General features: G+C 39.7%; 3 protein-coding genes across 28 annotated transcripts; 2 read left to right on the forward strand and 1 right to left on the reverse strand.

Annotated features, from left to right (window-relative positions):
• The first annotated feature begins 7,646 nt into the window (after positions 1-7,646).
• On the forward strand, positions 7,647-10,501 carry LOC1275244 (odorant receptor 67d). The gene is made up of 5 exons (XM_061654519.1): positions 7,647-8,785; positions 8,850-9,467; positions 9,548-9,637; positions 9,703-9,855; positions 9,950-10,501. Exons 1-5 carry the CDS (start codon positions 8,504-8,506, stop codon positions 10,001-10,003), a joined length of 1,197 nt encoding a protein of 398 aa, XP_061510503.1. The 5' UTR covers positions 7,647-8,503; the 3' UTR covers positions 10,004-10,501.
• Positions 10,502-12,149: 1,648 nt separating this feature from the next.
• Positions 12,150-13,711, forward strand: LOC1275245 (proton-coupled amino acid transporter-like protein CG1139). Its single transcript, XM_061656599.1, has 5 exons — positions 12,150-12,259; positions 12,320-12,470; positions 12,542-12,663; positions 12,733-13,053; positions 13,125-13,711. Exons 1-5 carry the CDS (start codon positions 12,150-12,152, stop codon positions 13,339-13,341), a joined length of 921 nt encoding a protein of 306 aa, XP_061512583.1. The 3' UTR covers positions 13,342-13,711.
• Positions 13,712-14,027: 316 nt separating this feature from the next.
• Positions 14,028-21,567, reverse strand: LOC1275246 (organic cation transporter protein). Of its 26 annotated transcripts, none has more exons than XM_061654498.1 (4): positions 21,449-21,503; positions 18,280-18,636; positions 17,996-18,124; positions 14,028-15,764 (listed from the first exon to the last, which is right to left on the reverse strand). In XM_061654498.1, exons 3-4 carry the CDS (start codon positions 18,036-18,038, stop codon positions 14,134-14,136), a joined length of 1,674 nt encoding a protein of 557 aa, XP_061510482.1. In that variant the 5' UTR covers positions 18,039-18,124; positions 18,280-18,636; positions 21,449-21,503; the 3' UTR covers positions 14,028-14,133. The 26 variants fall into 26 exon arrangements, with proteins under 26 accessions (XP_061510482.1, XP_061510487.1, XP_061510488.1 ...); XM_061654503.1 differs by having other exon boundaries at positions 18,280-18,566; positions 21,433-21,503; XM_061654504.1 differs by having other exon boundaries at positions 18,280-18,566; positions 21,449-21,497.
• Positions 21,568-23,129: the final 1,562 nt, after the last annotated feature.

A 23,129-nucleotide genomic window follows, 5' to 3' on the forward strand; every position in this document is an offset into this window, starting at 1 on the left:
TTACTAATAGTTTAGCAACAATCAATCGAGATTTCCTGAACTGATTAGAATGATGATCGACATAGGCTATGATAGATATAGGACATAGAATTAAGCTTAGGATATAATTTTGTTTTTGTCTGAGAGGTCAAAAAACATTTTCCCTCTTCTCTTTCCAAAACACCAATATAATGAAGCCTTTAAACATTGCAAAGCTAGAAAAGTTTTTAAATAATAAATGTTGAAACGTTATTTTATTATGCGACGCATCTTTAATAACACGAATAATAAAACAAGATATATCACATTCATTTGGCGAAACGCAATAATTCCGCATAGACTATGTACGCACCACAAATTGGGTCTGTCTATGGGTCACCTTTCCTGCTGCAAGTTCACTTCAGCACAGCTACGTTCCGACTTTCCTCAGGAACTTTATATCGCTGGCGACGGGTGGGATGCGCAAGGAGATAACACAATAAACTTAACTTAATCCGTGGAACTATTGTTAAACACACGCGTAATTCAGTAAACTAATTCCTCGCACCGTAGTTTGCCTGTTCTTCACTTCAGCACGGCGATTCCGATTTACCTCAGGAATCTTATTTTGCCGGCAACGGGTAAAATTAAGGGAAAACTATGTTAAGAGAATTAAATATTAGAAAACGAACGGATTTTTTAGAATGTTGAGACGTTATCAACAGCACTCTTTCTTTCGCCCGCAGTAAATTATTATTAATAAAAAAAGCGTTTTTTAAGCTATCTTTTAGTTAGGATTTTATTGAGAGACGCTAAAAAATCCGTCACTTGTCTCGGGCTAAGGCGAAAGAGTCAACTTTCTTCGCTCCCGTAGCCCCGATCGTGAGCCTTCGGGAGTACTCGGCCCGATCAGTGTTGGACGTTGTCCACACTAATCATTTATCGCGTCGCCCTCTTTCGGCAATTACAGGGAACAACACCTTCTGTGCGAATCGGTTGTTAATAATTATTAACAATAAGGAATGATTAGGTTTGAACCCGTTAATGCATTGTTAAGTTGCATTTTGTTTATACAATACTATATTATAGACAAATAAACCGTCTACTACTACTACCACCTAGATAAGACTTGTTTAGAATCTTCTCTATTAGCCCATGGTGAATTCTTCAAACCACTTGAATACTTCAACTCCGACAAGCTTTCACATCCCGAACGTTGTAGTAGTAGTAGCAGAGTAGAGATGTTTATTGTGGATAGAAAGAAAAAAAACATTTATAATCGAACGTTTTTTGACATTGGGTACGCAATGTGCTCTCCTCAATAATCCGGATTTTTTATAGCATAGCTGAGTTGAATATACGTTGTTTGCTGATTTTAAATCTGAGTATATGGGAAAAGTGTAAAAAAACCAATGCAATTTTAGACTTAACCTAAAAACAAATATATCTAACCTATTTCTTAACCTACATTTGCTAAACCTAATCCTTAACTAGATAGAGAAGAGGAGAGCTTTGTACAGAAACCCGAACGTTGTACTGCAACGAAATTGACTGAAGTAAATAATCAATGTGCAACGGAATGCCTTTTACCTGGGTTCCATTTATTCGGCTGTCCGTACATCCGTGCTGTTAAGAAATGACAGTTCAATACAAAAGTGACGTTGCGTGCCAAGCAGGATATTTAAAGACGAAAAAACTGTTATCATAACACATTTTGAAAACAAAAATTCTAATATTCAAAATTCAAATTTGTGGTAAAAAATATACTTCAACATATTATTCGTCTTATTCGAATATCCGAGCGAGGTCGCGTACCGGATAAACGGTGTTCAACTAAACTCGAATAAGTGTCCAAACTACGAACGAGAGATGATGGAAAAATGAAAATAAATACCACTGTTCAACAATAACTGGTTAGAATTAACTATATTTAATCAAACTTGTTTTCACTTGTATTCAATTCTACTGTGATAACAGACAAATGTTTCCATTCGTTTGTTCAATGCTGAAGTCATTCTGCCACATTGTTTTACGCAAGAAATATTACACATAATCTTTTAGTCACGTTCAGTCTTAAGTTATAATATTTAACACGTAAAAGGTTGCACAGCACGAATAATATTTAAAAACGGGGCGCGCGACATGTCAGGTTCAACACCAACCTTTCAGAGTATCATTTAAGAGTACTAAGCGGTCTGATATGCCAAACACTAAAAAAATCTTTTTTTTCGCTTTGTAGTGATTTGAGTTTTGAAAACAAAACACAAAATTCACCGTCTGCTGTATGTGATATTTTTGCCTCGCGCTTTGCCGCCACCTTCCTTCCAACGGTAACTGATGAGAGGCAGATAGCCGACGCATTATCAAACGTACCGGTCATTGATGAGTACTCAGTCTCGAAAGCGATTGACAGGCTGAAACCTTCGTTCGCTCCAGGGCCTGACGGGATCCCGGCTTCCACGCTTAAGCGTTGTGGTACCACCATCGCGCCTATCCTGGCCTCGATTTTTCGCGATTGCTGCGTTCGGGCATCTATCCTGCCTGCTGGAAAACTTCGTGGCTTGTTTCAGTGCACAAAAAGGGGGACAAATCAAATGCATGTAATTACCGTGGCATTGCATCGCTTTGTGCCTGCGCTAAGGTCTTCGAGCTCCTGGTGTACGAAGCTCTCCGCGCAGCTGCCTCGAACTACATTAGCGCAGCTCAACATGGATTTGTCCCTCAGCGTTTAACCACCACCAACCTGGTTGAGTTCGTTAGCCTCTGCCACAGGACCATCGATGCCGGCTCGCAGATCGACGCAGTCTACACGGACATCAAGGCTGCCTTCGATAGCGTTCCGCACGCCTTGCTGCTCACAAAGCTCGAAACGCTTGGCCTGCCTGTGCAGCTGCTGGCCTGGATGCGTTCCTATCTTGCTAGTCGCACATACTGCGTGAAGATGGGACCCCATACGTCGCGCCGTATCGATGCTTCTTCGGGGGTGCCGCAGGGGAGTAACCTTGGACCGCTGCTGTTTGTCATTTTCCTGAATGACGTAACACGGTTGCTCCCTCCTGACAGTAACCTACTGTATGCAGACGACGCGAAGCTGTTCCTGCCTATCCGTGACCGGTCAGACCAACTCCGCCTTCAAGCCACTCTAAGTGCCTTCCAGTCATGGTGCTTGTGTAGGATTGCGCCCTACACTAGATTACCTTAACACTTTAAGCGCCGCGTCATATGAAATCGCACGACGGCTTTGTTCACCGCTCAGCTCTGTATCTGACGCTCACCAATGCTGATGCTGTAATGCTGATGCGCTCACCAATGCTGATGGTGACACGCCATGTGCCGTTGTCCAATACAACGCACCTTATTGGGATGAGTTGGCGTCCAGTGGAAGTTTCCGTCGCTGGCCACGCCGTGTGCCGTTGTCCGATACAACGCACCTTATTGGGATGAGTTGGCGTCCAGTGAAAGTTTCCGTCGCTGGCCACGCCGTGTGCCGTTGCCCAATACATCGCACCTCAATTCACTGGTTCACTCTTACTTTACCGGCCTGGCCGGCATCCGGTTCGAAGGACCAAAATGTGTAGGATTGCGCCCTACACTAGATTACCTTAAACTCGCGATTCGAGTTTCAAAGGGAGCAAAAATCAGCACGATACCAAATACACCTGAGAGCGCTGACAAGTGTCAAGTAAGAGCTACCCGCCAAGGACTCTGTACAAGATTTGCCAGCTGGGTGATTTGAAGATGTAGAACAATAAATTCTGACTCCGCAATCTGTGCTGGTAACTGAATTCTGCATATATTTCTTCGGGTACTTATTACAAAGCGCTGTGTTCCGTTCTTCTTCTTCTTCTTCTTTGGGGTTTGTACGCTGGCTTAATTTCCTCTCTTTCCGTTGACATACAAATGTTTCCTAATTATTAGCCAATACATCACCCATGATTTACATAACTAATTACGTAGATGGCGCTACTGTGAAGTGTGGAGTAGTTGTGTTATTGCCTCGAGATGGCGCTGCTATTGGTTTTATGGCTTAATTCACGTGTACAACAAATTGCCTACATTTTGGCGCATCTAAATCCTAAACAGTGCTCTTTGAATGGTCTTGAATTGTCAGTCTTCAGGTCGTATTACAAATGTCGCTGGTGAAGCGTGTATGCTAGAACGATATTTATGGTACCAAGAAATTAATAAGACGTATGATATTTTCGAAGGACTGGACAAAAATCAATGAACAGAAGAATCATATTATATTTCATCGCAACGCCTCAAAAAATTCACACCAAAAGTAAGGCTTTAAAATTAAAATATCAATGTGTGTTTTGATGAACATTTTCTTTTCCAGCTCAAAGCACAAATAATCATGTTCATTATGAGCATGGAAAAACCCTAATTTCACCAAAAAGGTCACTTTTGCGGATGCTAGACATCATGAAACTTTGATCATGATTTCGGTTCGAATTGCTCATGTTTTATGCAAACCGATCCCAAGCGTTTAAACATCATCATCTTTCTGTCTACAAGATACCTCTTTTGTTGGGTTACTAAAATTACCACTCCCTTATTTTGCGTTGACTGTGATACAGAACAGGTTGTAAAACTTTGTGATTACAAAAGGGTGCTTAACTGGTACCACAGTACCAACAAATGTATTCATTTAAGATCGATCTTTAAGCCAGTTAATATGAGATACATTTAGACTGAACTGAGTCCAGAAATTATACTAACTTTTTTAAATCATATGAGAAACAATGTAAATTTTTCATGAAGTCATATGAAAAACAATTATCTTGAAAAATTGACTAGTCGTTGTGCATCAGTGTAACTAAAATTTTCAGAAAATCTTGAAATTAAAAATTGCAGTAAAGTATCTCGCAAAGACATCCAGGATACCCAGAGGCGGATTTACAGCCCCTAGGAAATAAGACGCGTATAGTTCTGCTAAACATGGGGGGAAGAGGTTATCGGCTTGGGTTATAGAAAAGTCAACTTATTTTATTTTGTTGAACGAGTGGCAAATATTGATATATTGATATCAAGAATCAAAATACTCGAGGACTATATTCTAGTCTAACCTTCACATGAGGTAATGTATACTATAAGAGCATTTGTTTATGCTGTTTATGAAAACACATACACAGGTTGGTATCGTAAAATTGATACACTGATTTGAGTGCCCCTGTATTGTGTTTTCTGTCTCTATGTATTTGGACCGATTACCTTGTTTACAATTTATCGTGCAAAACGTACACTTACTGTTCAGTTCAGTTTTTTAGTAAACTATAATGGATTCATGTCGCTAACAACTACAAATTAAGCATTTGCCACATTGACAAACATAGCAAAGGTTGAAATGAAATAAATTAAGTAAAATGCAAGTTTAGTACTAAAAAGATGCTATTTTAATCGATTCCAAAGAGAAACAATCAAAATCAAATTTATTTCTCTTTTATTACATAAACGAAATGTCTGACATATATGACGCCGCCCTGTACATTGGTTTGAAAATTATGTGAATAGCGTCAAGAAAAAGGAAAGCGTAAGATCATTTTTAGTAAACAAATAAAGTCTAGATCTTTTTTTAAAATAAGGTGTATTCTTCCAATAGAGGCCTCCTCCTACCCACTGCTCGTGAATAAAATCCTTCGTACACTCTAAAAGGGAGAAAAACAGCAAACTCGTTTAGACCACGTCACTATGCAAACACGTTTGCATAAACAAATATTGTATAAAAAACTGTAAAGAAGCTGTAGAAATAACCAATATCTTTATATCATCCTTTAAAAGGTAAATATGTATGCTTACTTGCAAAACTAAATAAATGACCTTGCGAGCTGCCTTTTGCCAGTTATCCGGAATTTTCGCTAGCGCGGACGAAGACATGTGTGCAGGCATGTTTCTAAGACATACATCGATTTTTATCAATTCCTCTTAAATTTTCGTGGCCAAATTTATGGAGTACAGTTTTCCCTGAGTTGCGCGAATAATGCGTTCCGGAGACATTTGCGTTACTCGGATTTTCGCGAATGTCGAATATCACGTTTTACAGCCAAAATATACTTGATTAATAATGATTTTTTTTATTGAATTTAGTTTATTTATGTAATTTTTTACTTATTAAATGCAATTCGTGAAGAGTATTTGGTTTTTTATTTGTGTAACATCTAAAGTGTCAAAAATAAAAATTTGCGTAATTCGAATTCGCGCAACTCGAGTGTCGCGTAGCTTGGGGAAATACTGTAGAGCTTTTGCATTATATTTAACCAGAAAAATTCGATGGGACACAGTTCATGTTGGACCAGTTGGACAAGAGTGTCACATCGACATTCTGCTGAAATTCACATAAAATGGGCGCATTTCTGCCGGTGGACGCGATTTCTGCTTCCTGATATGTTTGTTCATGTTCTCCAGGTACTATTTCACTGTTTGGCCGGTTGCATCGACCTCCTGGGCAAGCTAACGCAGCAATGTAGGAACATGTCCCCCAATATTCATTTTCAGCTTCTATTGAAACCTAAAATCGCACAGGGTCGTCGGCTATTCGGAACCGGCCGTTCTTTCGATGCTCTAGTTATTGTCTAATGTTGTAGATGCTGGATTATACGACGTCCACAAACTGCTGCACGGAGTCTGTTTTAGATACTACGGGGTGCCGTTCTTTGATCACGCACGCTCCTGAACATTTTTTTTTACTTTTGTGGTCATCACAGTTAGATTTTCACTGATAGAGGTTTCAAATTTTGTCTACTGACGCATGGATACTATTATTTAAAGTGCAATTAACGTTTCGTTAAAGCCGTCGTTATCCTTAAAAAAGGTAAAAGGTAAAAAAGGTAAATTTTTGTCCATTTTTTATGCATACGTTAAAATGATTGATGAAATGATGAAAATGAATTTGTTACACGCAATCTTAATTTGTCTTCAAACATTATCCTGCAGTTTAATACACCCTCGAGAGGTTAATTTTCTGTAATTTGCGGTATTGATATGTAATCTTCAATGCTCCGAAAAAGGAAGATGCATGCAATAACTTTTTTAAAGTCTGATATGATCGTGTTCGTGTTAATTGTATTTGTTATATTTATTATATTTTCAGGATAAAACAATCTCTTTGAATTTTTCCAAAATTTATATACAATGAATAAAACAAAACGAGTTCAACGATGTAGTTTGAAGTATATTTGATGTGCAAGAGACGAATAGTTCTATTGACATACCTCAATTTTTAGATACTTGTGCGTAAAACACAATTAATAACGTTTGTTCTTTCTCACGCCAGCTTTATGAATACATTTTTCCACGAATTCTGCTCTATTATACAGAATGATTACAGCAGGAAGGTATGAAAGTAATCCAGCCTTAAGGTAGCGATTTTCACACTCTGCTAAAGCTAGAGCAAAACAATCGTGCTAAGCACTTAATTTGATTCTGTCCGGTCAATGTTAAGCGAGGCAAGAATTTAATAAAGGAAGTGTTTTACCGGCTGAACCTCTCTCAGACAATGTGTTGGGGAAAGTGAACTTATTAGTACAGGCGCTATTAATTTATTCTACCATCATTCAACGTATAAGATTTTCGTTTATTGTTAAAATAAGCTGGTTGCTGTGTTTGCTTTGATAAAATGTTATGTAAGTTAAGAATCTGTACTGTTTGTAAAAACTATATACATTTTCGCTGACTGCATTCAAAAACATCACACGAACACTCACGAGCGGTATCGAACTCTTCGATCGGAATGCTTTTTATGATGCCATGTATATTTATTAATACCATAATCCTGTTTGGACACTTGGGATGACTAGCACTTAGCATATCAGCACGATATGTTTTAATATGCTGGCAAAAACTCTACCGTACCATGGGTGAATGAATGCTGCCAGCTTTTATCTCGAGCCGTTAACGTGGACCCATAAAAGTGTCTCGCAGTTTCATAACAATCTGTTATTTTCCTTCGCACCAAAGTACATCCCTGATATGAAGGATCAACGATATGTTTCACATTTGCTGCTTCATTCGTCGAACTAAACGGCACTTCATGGACGGTTTCACTCCAGTGGGAGTATTATTTCCGAAACTTTGTCGTAAAATTTAACCTTTGTGATAAATACCACACCACAGTACGCCACAGGTACGAAGAGTACATATTGATTTTAGGTAAATGACCATTGCTATTCGTTGAATATATAATTCACTCTTTGAACGTATACCTTTCTTCTCCTAAGAATATGTATTGCAGTGTAGTGCAGTCTTAATATCGTTGTTGAAAAATCAATAAAATTTCTCAATTTAATATCAAATCGACAGTACTTGTAAATTTATAATTTATAAAGAAATCTGTTCAAAGTGCTTGATAAATGTGCACACCTTTCGGAAAACAGGAATACGACATACCTCTGTTCAGTAAGCAGCTAGTATTCTTTTAATCGGGGAATCTGCCAGCTGCTGTCGTTTAAGATCAATTAAATTGTCAGACAATTATTTAATGAAAAGAAAATGGCAGGCGTATAGCATATAAATAAAAGTTTATACGTGGAGTTGTTATCAGTTCACCATGGAGTTTCTACGGAGGCTAAAGAAGCATAGCTTTTTTCACTACTCTGCGCCAGATCCTTTGCAAGGCAGCATGGATTTAACTGCAGGAATTGAGTCCTTTAACAAATCAATGGGAGTGTCTTTTTTCAAGCGCAAGCATTCTTTCGTCAACTTCTTCTTTATCTTCGGTATCAGCAACTTGGTGCTCTACGTTGTGAGTGTGTTAATTTCGTCGTATAAATCGCGCCACGATATTATTAAGCTAATCTACTGCATTGCTACATTTGGATTTTGCTGTCAGGTAAAATAAAAGCAGTACATTTCTACAGTTTTGCTGATTAAAACACTGTAATCTCTGTTTGCAGGCCATTATGAAAATATACAGCTTTATTATAACTCGTCAGCGAGTCGTTGATTTGTACGAGATCAATCATCGTTACTATCAACATATGATGGGTCAAAGTATTGCAGTCAAGCGTGTGCTGTGCGATAATGCCAGTCTTATTTACATCGTGATTAAAGTGACTGTTCTAGTTTATCTTCTATTAGTGATAACAGCAATGAGCATTCCTGGTTTGTCATCGATATTTCTGGCAGATCGCATACTGCCGTTTGGATTTGTCATGCCCTTCATAGATGCAAACACATTGGCTGGGTACTATGCCAACTATGGCATTCAGCTTATAATGGCCATTTACTATTGGATCATCACGGTTGGGTCTGACATCACTACCATCTACAATCTACTGACTGCGTACGGCCAACTGGACGTCCTGATGACTATCACAGAGGAACTGAATGAACAGCTTGAACGTAATGAGAGCCTCGATACGATCCAAGATAAAATAGTTGAGATCATACGGCAGTATCAGCACCATCGAACTTACTTAAAGCAACTTGTAGACTTTTTGAATCCATACCACTTTGTAACGCTCATCTCAACGGTTCCAACTATGGTTATCTCGGTGCTGGGATTGGTTTTGGTAAGTATCATTTTGTTTAATATTTGTCTTCTGTTTACTATTCTTGGTAAAACATCTTTACTTTCTGGGTCCATTTACAGCTGGATTGGTATCCGGGGGCTGCTATTGTGTTTCTTGGATCGGTTCAAATATTTTACATTTGCTTTCTTGGAACCAGCCTCGAACTTAAGGTTGGAGTTGTAAAACGAGACAACAATCTTGAATCTTTGACTTTATCTGTAGTGTTTTCTTGCAGACCGATGCTCTCACGTTGAAAATTGGTGCCATCCATTGGGATAAACTCTCTGTTCGAGACATGAAGTTCATGAAAATGGTGCTAATGATGTCGCAAAAACCGAAAATGCTGATGGCAGCCACGTTACCCTTAAACATTACGGCGTTTTTGCAGGTATTGTAAATGATAATAAATTTTTACATTATTTATTGTCATTCAGTATACAAAAAAATATATTAATATTTTCGATGTATAAATATATTTTCAGATTCATAAGTTTATATATTCATTGATTATGATGCTGGAAAACACTAAAGGTTGATTAGTACATCTGTAAATAGTTTTGTTGTGGCTAAAATGTGCCACAATAAAAATGAAGCAATAGTTTCAATAGGTCGTTGCATAATCAGTAAAGATTAAATTTAAATATTTTATTGTTTTGATTGACTTTCATACAAATTATGAATCAAGATACAGCAACTAATGACATGCTTCAATTTTTACTTTTGTATCATTTCAAGCTCGATAATATACTGGAGCACTGCAATAAATAGAACAAAAAGTTATATAACACACAGAAGATGTATCGTAATCCAGTGCAACATCATCCGATTTTATTTTTAAATTACTTTATTACAAAAAAGCAATACAACAAATTCGAGCAGTCTGCGAGCTCACATGAGACCTTGTACACCATACAACTTCATAGTCTCAGCGCCCTCGCAGTTAAGCAGCTTCGGTTGAGCAATTCCATTACATGCAAACCTCTACAAAATGCCAGCGCTATTCAACTTACAAAACATTTCCCTACGTGAATAACCTATTTGACTACATGATTATAAAACCCTGCAGAACGAACTATCACTGAATGGCAAAATAAAAAAATTACATAGTTTTAGTTAATCTAAATACTAATTATTAAGACCAGCTCTCTCCCCCGCTCATGAACTTGTGATGGAGGAATAAAATCCTACATGCACCTTTCATGGGGGAAATGCTGCAAAAAGTTTGAAAATCTTTGAAAAATACAATTGTTAAATGATTTAAAAAAACGTTTTTCATATTTTTTAAAAGATTTTTTAAGTTTAATAAGGATAATCATCAACCTGAAATGTTTTAGATGACTAAAATTATCCAAAAAAGTTCTTCCTCGCAAGTTTTGTGTTTTTTCATAATCCAAACTAAAATATGTAACAATATTTTCAAAACATATTTTCAAACTCCCTAGCCTTAGCCTTAGCAACTCAGTGAGTAACTTTTCGAAACTGATCCAATCACACAAAATCTACGCAAATATCTCAATAACGATTTTTTTGACAGAATCCTAATGTTTTCTTCTGTTACATAGTTCAGCAATGTAATCATAACTTGATTTTTTTTTGTTTTCACCACCCATTTTACCATCGTTGTTCTCTTAGACCTGTACAAAAGCATCAATTTTGGAGGAAATTCTGACGAATACTATATTCAATTGCAATGGGCCTACCGGCATCACAAATACTTTACTGTAAATACTGCATTACCAACTGATCCAGCCCTTATTTAGATTCATGAATTACCTTGCGAATACACAACCAAACCAGATGTCTACGGGCGCAAGAAAATGAGTAAAGGAGCACATCTTATACTACTCCAAAGTATGACAATACATCGATGCATCGCTGATTTTTGTGGCCACCCAAACGATCTCAAATTGTTTATCGGGGACTCAATGAAACGTAGTGTAACGCCATCTATATGTGAAATTAGATGTTCTGCAATGAACTATGAAATTTCATGAAATATTTCAAAATCATTAAACATCCAGATTCTGGTACATAAATATTGTTTTTACATATAAAAATACGAAACATTCAATATTTAACAAAATACACGACAAGAACAAACGGTATCAAATATTGCCAAATGAATTAAACTTAATTAGAAATTACAATTTCATTGCAAAACACGTTCCATTGGTGTCACCAACAAAATTGAAACTGCAAGTATTTATTCATATTAAATAATACAGCATTTTCAGTCCAATACATTTAAAGGCACAATTGTTAAAAATACACCGGCGAGAATAATATCACGCTTTATTAAAAGGCATCTAAACACATTATGCATGTGTGCGTAAACATTGGCATTAACCCATACATGCAAAATCACTCCAGAAACCGGAATAGGAATTAGACTCAAAAAGGTACTTTACAGATAAAACAATTTTATTTCAAGCATCCATTGATTGATGTTCCATTGATTGAATGTTGCTAGTTCATCATAGTATAGCCTTCCTGTTACGTTAAACTCAACTCCATTTAATCTCTGAAATAAACCTGTATCTCTTTTTCTGGGGCGCGGTATCTTACACAACGGTTATCATTCGGTTGATAGACTATTACGATCAGTCAAAAGTGAAACGTTGCTGCCTACGCATTGTGGCCCAAATTTACTTGTGTCCAGTTTCGGTGTCTTGCAGCCTCACCATGTCCATTAACGTAACCTCAAAGGACACGCTAGCTGAACTGGGAACTGATGATGATACTCAGGACGACTATGATCCCTACAAGCATCGAACGATCAGCAAACCAAACTCGTGAGCTGTCTATCATCACGTGCGTGAATATTTCATAAATTACTGCTGAATTTTTTACAGCACGTTTGGCACATTCGTACACGTTATGAAGGGAGCCATGGGTGTAGGAATCCTATCGATGCCGTTTGCTATTCGAAATGGTGGACTGGTTTTTGGCGTTATCGGAACGTTTCTGTTAGGAATGCTCTACTCGCACTGTGTTCATTTGTTGGTGAGCAAAGCTTACATAAGTGCGGGAGCAGATCAAATTTTTGATAATATATGTTTATTTTTCGATTATAGGTTGACACCGCTTACAAAATATGTAAAAGAGAACGTATACCTATGCTAAGCTTTGCAGAAACTCTGGATCATGCTTGTGCTTTGGGCTCACCTAGAATACGACCATTGGGGAAAATATTTAAGTGAGTATTTAACGACCAATAATTGTTATAACATTCGCTATTTGACAATTCAATATTTGCCCTGAACAGGAATATTGTAGACTACTTTCTGATGATACCGATATCATCAATGATCTACATGGTATTTGTTGGCTCGACCCTACACGACGTTATCAATGCTCGTACGGATCTGGACTGGGATGTCCGAATCTATATTCTACTAGCCGCTGTACCAGCCATTGGAATAACCCAGGTCAGGGAAATTAAATATCTCGTCCCATTCTCAGCTATAGCTACAACACTGATATTTGCGAATGTCGTCATATCCTTGTATTACATATTCAAAGAGCCACTCTCATTCGACGACCGAGACTTATTTCCATCTTTCAATTCGTTGACTACTTTCCTCGGGTATGTTAAATGCGAAAAGAAGCACTGTTATGCGGTCTGCCGTTGGGTTAACTTTAAATCAACTATTACAGCGCTGCATACTTTGCATTTGATGCAACATCTCTCATATTTCCCGTGTCCAATCAAATGAAACACCCGGAACACTACCTTGGATGCCCTGGAATAGTAAACGTTAACAACATATGCTTGGCCATTTTGTACAGTTTTATTGGTGTGGCAGGCTACCTTCGATATGGCGATAAAATTCAAGGCTCAATAACGCTAAACTTTCCCCAAGAAGAGGAGTAAGTATGCTCAGCTGGCGATGACGTACGTTAAAATATTCTAGTAATTTTCCTCCGTTTCAGCTTAGCGATGGTTATACAAGTATTGTCAGCAGTGGCCATCCTATTCTCAATAGGAATATTTTTCTACGTTCCCATTGAAATAGTTTGGCGAAGGGTACATGATCGTGTACCGCCGAAATGGCATGTCGCAGCTCAAACAGGCATAAGACTGTTGTACCTTATCGGTATCGTAGGCATTGCTTGCGGTGTTCCGGATATTGGAACCTTCGTTGGATTCATTGGTGCTGTTTTCAATCCTATCCTTGCGTTGTGGTTTCCAATCATTGTAGACACAATTTACCGCTGGCCGGGAGACTTTGGATGGATGAAGTGGCGCCTAGTAAAAAACGGTCTGATGGCATTGTTTGGTTTGTATCTCTTGATCACGGGTACTATATCCAGTGTGGAAGACATAATCGATTTATACAACTAGTAACCAGTGATTGAACGAAATTATACAGAAGAATGCATCATAAATACATGAATACATTGATTGTAAAAATATTTACACGTATTCTGTGGGTATTGATTCAATGTTGTGATATTTTAGTTGATGTTTAAATCACGTAGGGCCATTCTTTACTTAACACAGGACACGCTATCGAAACACAATAAGCAATTTCACTTTCAATGCAAATGCCTGCCACCAAGGCCTGCAAATGCTGTATTTGAGGTTAATCTGTTTCTTACATAACTAAACAAATCTCTACTCTCATCTTTACACTCCCCGCTTAAAATCACACAGAAGTACAGTTTATCGGCTATTCTTCCGGAGTGGCACCATCTGTTGAGGTGGAGGAAAGTCCTCTGTATGCGTTTTGTTGCGACCCATGCAGCTCGAGAAGGCAGTATCTCCACGGCCAAAGTTTTCTCCATCCATCAAGCTCTGCGGCATAGGTTTACCCATAGTTTCGGGCAGGAACAGGACCCAAGTGCCTGAAATCAGCGATATCACACCAAAGATCACGGCTGGGATCTTCGGATCGAATGAATCGAGCAGTGTGATCATGGGCGTCATGGCACCAGCCAAACGAGCGCACATCGAACCAAGTCCCATGGCGGAGTTTCGCACAACGGTTGGGAACAGTTCGGCCGAGTAGTTGTAGATGACGGCGAACGAACCAGCAATGAACAGTTTACCGAACATGACAATCGATGTGGATTCGGTGCTGCCCCGCGTCAGATATGCCGCTACGATGCAGCAAATACCACCGACGATCATCAGCGAGCTTGTGATGGAACGGCGACCTAACTTGTCTAGCAGATAGCTGATGGAGATGTAGCTCGGGAACTCTACCAGGCCCATCAAGAACAGTATGAGGAACGGATTACCGCTCAGCTTGCCAGCGCTCAGCGATAGACCGTAGTATGTGATCGAGTTTGCGAACCAGCATAGGCACACGTTCAGCGTCATCTTGCGTAAATTCGGTGTTTTGAAAAGATCGGCAAGTCCTGCCGATGTAGCACTCGCCTCCTCGGTGTACGCAGTCTTGTCTTCCACAAGATAGTACTCCTTGTCCACGTTCATGCCACGTCCGTTCATGCGAACTGCTCGATCAACAATATTGACTGCTTCTCGTTTGCGACCCTGCATCCATAGCCAGCGGGGCGACTCGTCCATGATCCACCAGTGCGCCACCAGCAGTAGCCCGTGCAAACCATACACCACCTGCAGGATCATTCGGTCGGGAATTAGAGCACCCCAGGCAGCAACCAGCATGATGCCACCGGCAAACGCTCCCTGGAAGGAGATGCCACAGGGAGTACGTTTGCTCGGTCCAACCAGCTCCATCGTCAGCACGAACCCGGTGATGTAGCTTCCCGCACTGCCGAATATTCCGTACAGATAACGCAACACCAGGAAAGAGATAAATTCTGGCGTGAAAGCTACGGCCACACCGAGAATCAGCTGCATTAGTGCCGACCAGCAAAACACCTTCTTGCGGCCAATCTTGTCGGCAAGTCCACCCAACCAAACGGCACCGGTGAATACGCCCAACATGTAGATCGTTTGTCCGAGTGCGCCCATCCAACGCTTGTCACATACCAGGTTCCATTCGATCGTGCGCGACGACTGGTAGTAGGTGTTGTTGTACACGTACGAGCTACATGAAACAGTTGTACCGTTGTCAGCTGCGAGTGGATCGTACATCAGGCACGATTCTAGCTCTCCATCAGCATTTAGCGGAATGTAGCTTGCAAGCTGACTGAAGCTTGGAAGAATAGTTCCGTTCGAAGTTGCGGACGCCGAATCTAGTGCTTCTATGAAACAGCGATGCTCTGGGACTGCGGCAACTGTCACTAGCGATAGCATGTGCAGGCCAGCCGTTACGGCAGCTAGCAGGTGTAACACAAATTGGAATGCTTGGTACCGGCCAAAGTCACCTGAAATCGACAGAAACAGAAAATTTAAAACGTTTTGATAGGATGAATTTACACATAGTTTTTGTTAAATAAGCCAAATTAGTCAGCCATGTTTGGCTGTTCATTCTTGACATCGTTGAAGATCGCAACCATTGCTTGATTGAATAATTGATCGCGAGGTAACATGTGTTTGATCTCGATATACCATCACAATTAAACAATTAAACAATGTATGTTTATACAAAAAAAGCTCTTCGAGGTCACAGTCTGTTGTTACAACTGTCTTATGTTATCTATTTATAAATTCTATAAACCTTCACCGCGTACTTATCGTACTGCTAAACCTTTATCGATTATTGAGCTTACTAATTCTAGATCAAAATAAGCAATGCAAACGTTCTACCGTACAAATACGGTGGGAGGTAAACGCTAACCAAATGCACAATGGGTTTGTTACCAGTAGCTCTATGTTTACCATCGAACAGATCAGTTAACCATCTTATTGATTTCCGTTATTAACATGTTGCCACTAAGTACGTCACCGATATCATCTGCCAACCGGGCAATGCTGGCACCAGTTTCGCCAAAATTCGCTATCGTAAAACTCAATTAGTATCAATTGAGAAGCTCGCAGTTCGTCACAGAACGCACGCGCGCGTCTGACAATGTTGTACAGTTGGCGCCAAATTTAAGTTAATTGACATGCGTACGCCTTTCGATGGGTAGTTTCGGTAAGACGGTCGCTTTGTATGCGGAAGGAGGTGAAAATTTCACATCTTGACAAATGATCAATAATCGAAAGGAAGAACCGATAGCAAACGTTGCTTGTTGGTGATCATACGTTTTCAGATGCGCGTGACATTGACCAACTGAATTGTTCGCTTCAAATTACTAACCCAGAATGTGCAAAACCCGTCTGAAAGTGGTCGTAGAATCCAGTTTATAACCACAAGTCAAGCTACCTGTTCGTGCGTTTTTTCAGGTGGGGTTTTTACACCATGGGTGGGATTTTTTTCGCACTTCAATCGATCAGGGCGTTCAACAAGCGAGCATTGAGTAACGACACATTTATGTTAATGTAAAGTCAACAGCTCGTTAATACATCGCGCAATAACCGTGTGCTAGTGAATGGTATTGCGTTCAAGCGGTATCAGCCGGGTGATAGGGAGATAAGACATCGCCCTGCGACGAGGACAGATAATTTACAACATTTTCATCACTGCTAACTGTCGATTCTTTCGATGCGTGCAACTGAAGCAACTTGGAATCACTTTTGAATGCTGCATGTGTTCGTTTTGATAGATCTTTCATCTCGTAGGAACGATTCTATTACAATCACACGATCGGAAGTTGTACATAAGCTTCGAACTGTCAAAATTGATAGCCTTATCGCTTATTGACTGGACTTTTGACCACTAGCTATATACAATGTTTTGGTGTTAGATAGGAAATACCTTGATACAAGCAATAACATGGAATGTGATTTTGTATGATCACCTAGCAAATATAATTCGAATTGATGGAAGAGAAGCTTTTGAAAAATGAGCGATTTAATTTTTTTGAATTCAACAAAATGCTGAACTATCCTATGAATGATCATGATCGATCTAAACCTTCTAGCTTGCCTCTACATGTCACGCACACTTTCTGTGAGTAGAATTTTAAACCATTCATGGGAATTCCACAAACGTAAACCACCGATAATGATATTTTTACGACACACACTGAACACGCACATGGCAACTGATTTACCGGTTAATGAACCACCTTACGCTATACACTTTAAACAACAGAGTTGGCTGAATCGGAACACAAGCCGCCTGTTACTGTAGACATACACATTCGGTTCAAGAGAAAGAACGGCTGATTCCAATATGACATCTGTTAGAAGTCAGTATACATCGTCCTTCAAACCTATTCATTCGACTACACCACCAAAACCACGCATGAAAGACTTTCTCAAGGTCAAGGCTCAGTCAAGAACCAGTTGAAGACTGTAGTGACTGCACTAGCCACGTTTGCCACGATTGTTTGAATTTAATTCTCTTCCTTTATGGTTCAGTTCATATCCAGTGCGTTGACTGTGAATTAAACTGATTTTGTTGCTTTTGTTTGAGTTATATTAAGGCTGGAGGGCACTAAAGTTGAGCACTCGATTTCACTTTCAAATTGTTTGTACCGCCTGAACCGTAACTTCATTTTAGCCGACTGACCACAACTAACCAACCACACGACCACATCCCTTCACTTACCAAGCAATCCCATCAGCTCCTCCAGCTTCTGATCGACAGCCATCGTGAAGGGGTAAGGACTTGTGCTCCGGTAGCGAGCGTTGCGTACGTCTTCGCTCGGAGACTCGCTGCGAACTGATGCGAGAGATTCTGCAGAAAATAGGTAACGGCGCCGTTGCCGGGAAGCGTAGCGCGATTCGCGTGTTGGTGCGCGCTAAGAATGCTCGGAAGGGTCAACCCGCGGCCGCCTTACTTCTGCCGCTGTAGAGCCGTCGTTCACTAGCGATGCCCTCGGTCGTACTTACCCCCGTAGCGTGTCGTCACCGTAGGCACTCGGCAACGCGTGCTGGTGTTGATCGTGCTTGCGCTGGCGTCACTGTTGAGAAGCAAACTTTCGCATTCGGGCCTGTTCGAGGACGTAAACGTGTTGGAAGATTGCTTTCGCCGGCTCGAACGTACATACACACATAAACTGTTTACACACACGTATTCGGCTCAGTTTGTTGAGAAGCTTGGAAGGTTCGCACTTAGGAAGATTGGCAACGTCACGAAACACGAACCATCCGTTGGCATCACTTAGAAAGTGCCTTGCCTGGATGCAGTTGGGAATGCAAACTAAGTGTTAATTTTTCCGCAACGAAACGTAATTTCTTGCTAATGGGCTGTAATTGAACATTTTATGTGATTCCCATTCATAAATGATCAGTGGTAATTGTTTTACAATGAAATTGCTCAAAAATACATAAGCGTGACGGTTTCTTGGCTGTTCTCATGCCTCAATCATGCTCATTGTAGCTTATCGTGAAATGAGTTTCTATTCTTATCCAAAACAGATAATCAGTATTTCATATTAAAAAATATACAAAAGTAAACTTTCGCTTTTCTAAAATGATCAGCTGCTCTGGTGCATGTAAGAAGCGTAAAAAAACTGATTCAATTTGTTCTCGAATAAATGAGTTTATATGTTACATGATTTAAGGAATATACACAGTTTTTGTTTAACTCGCATGAGTTATTTTATGATATTTAAAAACTATTGTTTGCCCATTGTGTCTAGTACATTGACAAAACAAGTAAAGGTAAAGATTTTCGAAAATTAATCATTGTCAATCAGATTTTTTCTACAGCTTCCCTGTGCTTCACGCAGCTGCACCATGCCAAGTGCTCTACATAACGCCTCCAATCGGGTTTCCCTACTTCGTCAAAACTAACGCCATCTCGTCGGGCGGCGTTGAACCGATCGCACATCGTGCGGCGTAAACACATAAACCATGTCACTGAGCGCGCGCTAAACGCCGCACGAACTGCATCGACTGCGTTTACAAACAAATCTATTCTTCTGCAAGGCGACAAAGTAGCAGGAAAGGGACACTTTCTGCTGCACCTGAGCAGCACGGTACATTGGTTTAACGCCCGAGTTTGAGTTCAGCTTGTAGCTAGTTGCAGAATGAACTACGATCCATTTGCAAAACGCCACCACCGACATTGTTTCGCAAACCAGTGGCTCGGGACGGCGTTAATGAGCAATGTGGCGGTTTGGGGTTTTCTTTTTTTTTAATTTTATTTAATCGACGTATGGAGGTAGAAACTGTGTAGGGCTGGATATGAGCTTGTATTTCTTGATCAAGCAAATAATACTTGTTCCTGACCTTGTTAACCGGATTTGGGGGCACGTCACGCGACTAGTTGAAAATGCTACACCCAACGACTGCCAAATCTTTAGTGAATGGCACTTTAAACTGGAGCAACTAATTTAAAATTTGAAAGTAAGATTCGTATGCCTGACTTGCTGTTGAATTTTATTACCTCACTAACTATGTTTCATGGTTATTTTGCGTGCTTGCTGGGTTAGTTTGTCTAATATTAAATAAAATAAATATACAGTCCTAGCAGTTTACATCCAATTCAATATTTGAAATGAACATAATGCTATCAATATATTATAAGAATGTCTCAAGAAAAACATAACATCAAATCAAAGTCAAATAAAGTTGCAATATCAAATCAAATAAAATGCATAATACATAACGAAAAACACTTTCATGAAATTCATTCATTTTATGTGATCGTACATTTCAAAGTCGACCAAGATTAACATACGAGCAAACCTTAGATAACATGATCATCATAGTCATCTTGGCCTGGGCATTTTTGTTATCAGCTGCAAACTTGAGCTGCAATCCTATTTAATGTAGCTTATACTGTCAGAGATACGTCTTTTTCTGTGTTTATGTTTTAATTTCTCCTATTTTATCTATTTAATTTTACTAACAGTGTTCATTGTTTTTTTCTACATTTCATTGTTTCCTATGCAATCCTAGTTACAATTGGCAGCAGTTTTTGTCAGCATCTGCTCTACTTCCTTATTACCTCGCTGCATATGTAGTTGCGCATGCACAGTAATAGCAGTATCATTTGGAGCGAATTAATGATCGCGCGGAAATGAGCGAGTTCCGTGCTGGATCGCAGTCTGTTTGCTTCGGTTTAATTGTTGACTAGAAACGCAAACACGATTCGCCTTGAGAAAATTTTATTCGTTGGCAGTGTGATAATAAAAAGAAACAAAACAAAAAAAAACAGCACATCACGTTTGTTTAACCTGCGGCAATTTTCTTTTTCAAGAGGATAGTTCGGAAATGGAGATGAAGCTTGTTCTGTAGCACCCTTTGCTTGCCTATTTTCTTGCTATGGAACAAATAGCGAAAGAATTTCTATACATTCACAACTAACTCACGACTGACAAGGAGGTTGATAAGTGATTGAGATGTATGTGGCAGCTTCTTAGACAAACATCCGTATTCCGGATCTGATCAACCTCAATGTAGGTCAGCAGGTCACATGGTGTTCACGTGCCCGGGTTTGAAAATAAAACAGACGAATATTCAGATGCAAAAAAAACATCCCATCTACACGATGTTACACACACATACACACTTATACCGGTCACAGCGTTTTGACAATGTTGTAATTTCTCGTTACTTTCTTTTTGTATCTTGCACTCCCAAACAGTTGTTTGAGAAATGATACAAATTCTTGGAAGAAATTCGTTGCATAACTCGTATTCCCTCACCGCAAACCGGCACAGAAAAACACACTTATGCGAGAAGGTTTCGTGTTTGCCGACTTCAACGAACAACTAGCAAACCGTTCACGCATACTCTAACGCAAGCAAGGTTAAACAGTGTCCACAATGTAGCGTTCAAACGAATGTATAAAAACCCGAACGAAAACTGACAAACTCTTTCTGATAATCAGTCGAATGGTTTATCATATGGTTGCGTGTGTTTTATTCATTTTTCTTTTACACTTTGGTATCGTTTTAGTTACTCGCGGTTTCGTTCTTGGCCGTGAAATGATCTCACCAACACCAACGATACGACACCACCAGCACCGTCCACAGTGCAGCTCTTCAAATCAGCTCGACCCGCCACAAACCGATCCAAACGAGTCTAACTTACTAACTAAAATTCGAACCTGCCGCTGGCGGCTTTCGTGGAGTGTTTTGCGCGTGTCCGATGAAGTTTATGCGCATCTGCTGTTGACTGCTTTTTCACATCTATTACACTCCATTCGGCGTCAACGTCATCGGTTGGCCTGTGTTTGGGTTTGTAAATTTGCCTGTAAAAGCACGCTCTGTTGGTGTTGGTGTTAATGATAATGGGGGCTGATAACTACCCTGCTTTCCATCCATTCCGCGGGGGGTTGTACTTCACCCTTCAATGAATTTCTTATCGTGAAGCGGTAGCGAATTGGAACGATTTAGTAATGAACGACTAATATGCGTTAGCAACCCACCACGCACTTCAAAAATCCGGCGCCTCTTGACGACAGTGTGCATTCCGAATCGGTGGAGCATGCTCGGTGGGATTGAAATGCCAGTCGTAAATTTTCACACAATTGCATTGGAGTTAAAGAATTGAACAACAGAGCGTCTAAACATATTTGGTGCTTATGAGACATGGACGTGATGAGTCAATTTGATTTCCATAAAGAATATTCGTTCTCTACTTTTTTTTGGAAATCTTAAAAAAAAAACGCGGATTGATCGTTCCATACGAATAAAAGAAAAAAAAAACAAAACACCTTTGAAGTCGCTATTTTATGAAAGCGAATAGGGATTCAGATTCATCGCACTACACGTATCATTGTAGATTGTATCATTTATGACATATTGATAATGATTTGGATCATTTGAAGGATATTGTGTCAAATTTAAGGTGGAGAATGGAACATGAACATAATAATAATAATCTTCGTAGTCTTCACGAAGTTTGTTAAAGAACCTTAGATTAATTTAAAAAGGTGAAATGGGTAACAAACAATTTCAGAAAAGAAATTTTTATGTTGTTCCATCAATATTCAATCATAAATTATTTATTTTTTATGGATTTTACAGTACTGAGGAAAAAAAACACAACAAAAAAGGTATCAAACATGTTATTATCATACATTATAAACACAAAGTTTGACTTTCTGACGAAATTGCAGCTTTAAAGGCAAACATTTCTTAAAATATGACATAAAATAGTGCCTTCAATGCAATACTTTAAAAATTCTTATTAGCTATGTTCCTAACCTAACAAAAATCAAGGCAGCACGGTATTATGGATGGTTCTGAGGTAGGATCGGAAAGAGGATAAGGGAAGATTGAAATCAAACATAGAGTATACACATTTGAATCGACGAATTGTACGAAGGAAGGGGTCATAACAGCCCACTGCAGTTCGGCGGGATGGGATCAGTAGGGAAGGACGGTTACGAAGAACACGGTTAGGGGCGTAGAAAAGCATAGAAGAAAGAAGGGATGGGGAATTAATATTACCAAGTAATGCGGCAATAAAGGTGGATTGGGCATGGGAACAGCGGTTTTACAGTAGCTCCAGGGCAAGCAGCCGACATCTGCCCTCGTTAGGAGGCATGGGGGAGGACAATCCACCCAGGACTTTGCATATATCAAACCTGTTGAACGATCGCTGCACTCGCTCAATACGTTCCACGTGGGTCGGAGCTGTAAGGGACCAGACTACTGAGCAGTACTAACAAATCGATCTGACCAGAGAGCAGAACAGAGTATTCAGGCCCATAGGGTCGGAGAAATCGCAATTCTCTTTAGGAGACCCAATGATTTCCGCGCTAACCATGTGGTGAAAGTCGT

This window comes from Anopheles gambiae, chromosome 3 (genome assembly GCF_943734735.2).
Source record: "Anopheles gambiae chromosome 3, idAnoGambNW_F1_1, whole genome shotgun sequence".
NCBI classification, from domain to species: Eukaryota; Metazoa; Arthropoda; class Insecta; order Diptera; family Culicidae; genus Anopheles; species Anopheles gambiae.

What these genes read in the sequence shown, in the direction of transcription:
- LOC1275245 (XM_061656599.1), top strand. Translation starts at nt 12,150, where the DNA reads ATGTCCATTAACGTAACCTCAAAGGACACGCTAGCTGAACTGGGAACT. An exon ending in CCATTGGGGAAAATATTTAA is followed by an intron (nt 12,664 to 12,732) that starts GTGAGTATTTAA and finishes TGCCCTGAACAG; the next exon opens with GAATATTGTAGACTACTTTC. An exon ending in TCGTTGACTACTTTCCTCGG is followed by an intron (nt 13,054 to 13,124) that starts GTATGTTAAATG and finishes CAACTATTACAG; the next exon opens with CGCTGCATACTTTGCATTTG.
- LOC1275244 (XM_061654519.1), top strand. Translation starts at nt 8,504, where the DNA reads ATGGAGTTTCTACGGAGGCTAAAGAAGCATAGCTTTTTTCACTACTCT. An exon ending in CATTTGGATTTTGCTGTCAG is followed by an intron (nt 8,786 to 8,849) that starts GTAAAATAAAAG and finishes CTCTGTTTGCAG; the next exon opens with GCCATTATGAAAATATACAG. An exon ending in CGGTGCTGGGATTGGTTTTG is followed by an intron (nt 9,468 to 9,547) that starts GTAAGTATCATT and finishes GTCCATTTACAG; the next exon opens with CTGGATTGGTATCCGGGGGC.
- LOC1275246 (XM_061654494.1), bottom strand. Translation starts at nt 18,038, where the DNA reads ATGGCTGTCGATCAGAAGCTGGAGGAGCTGATGGGATTGCTTG. An exon ending in GGAGCTGATGGGATTGCTTG is followed by an intron (nt 15,765 to 17,995) that starts GTAAGTGAAGGG and finishes TGTCGATTTCAG; the next exon opens with GTGACTTTGGCCGGTACCAA.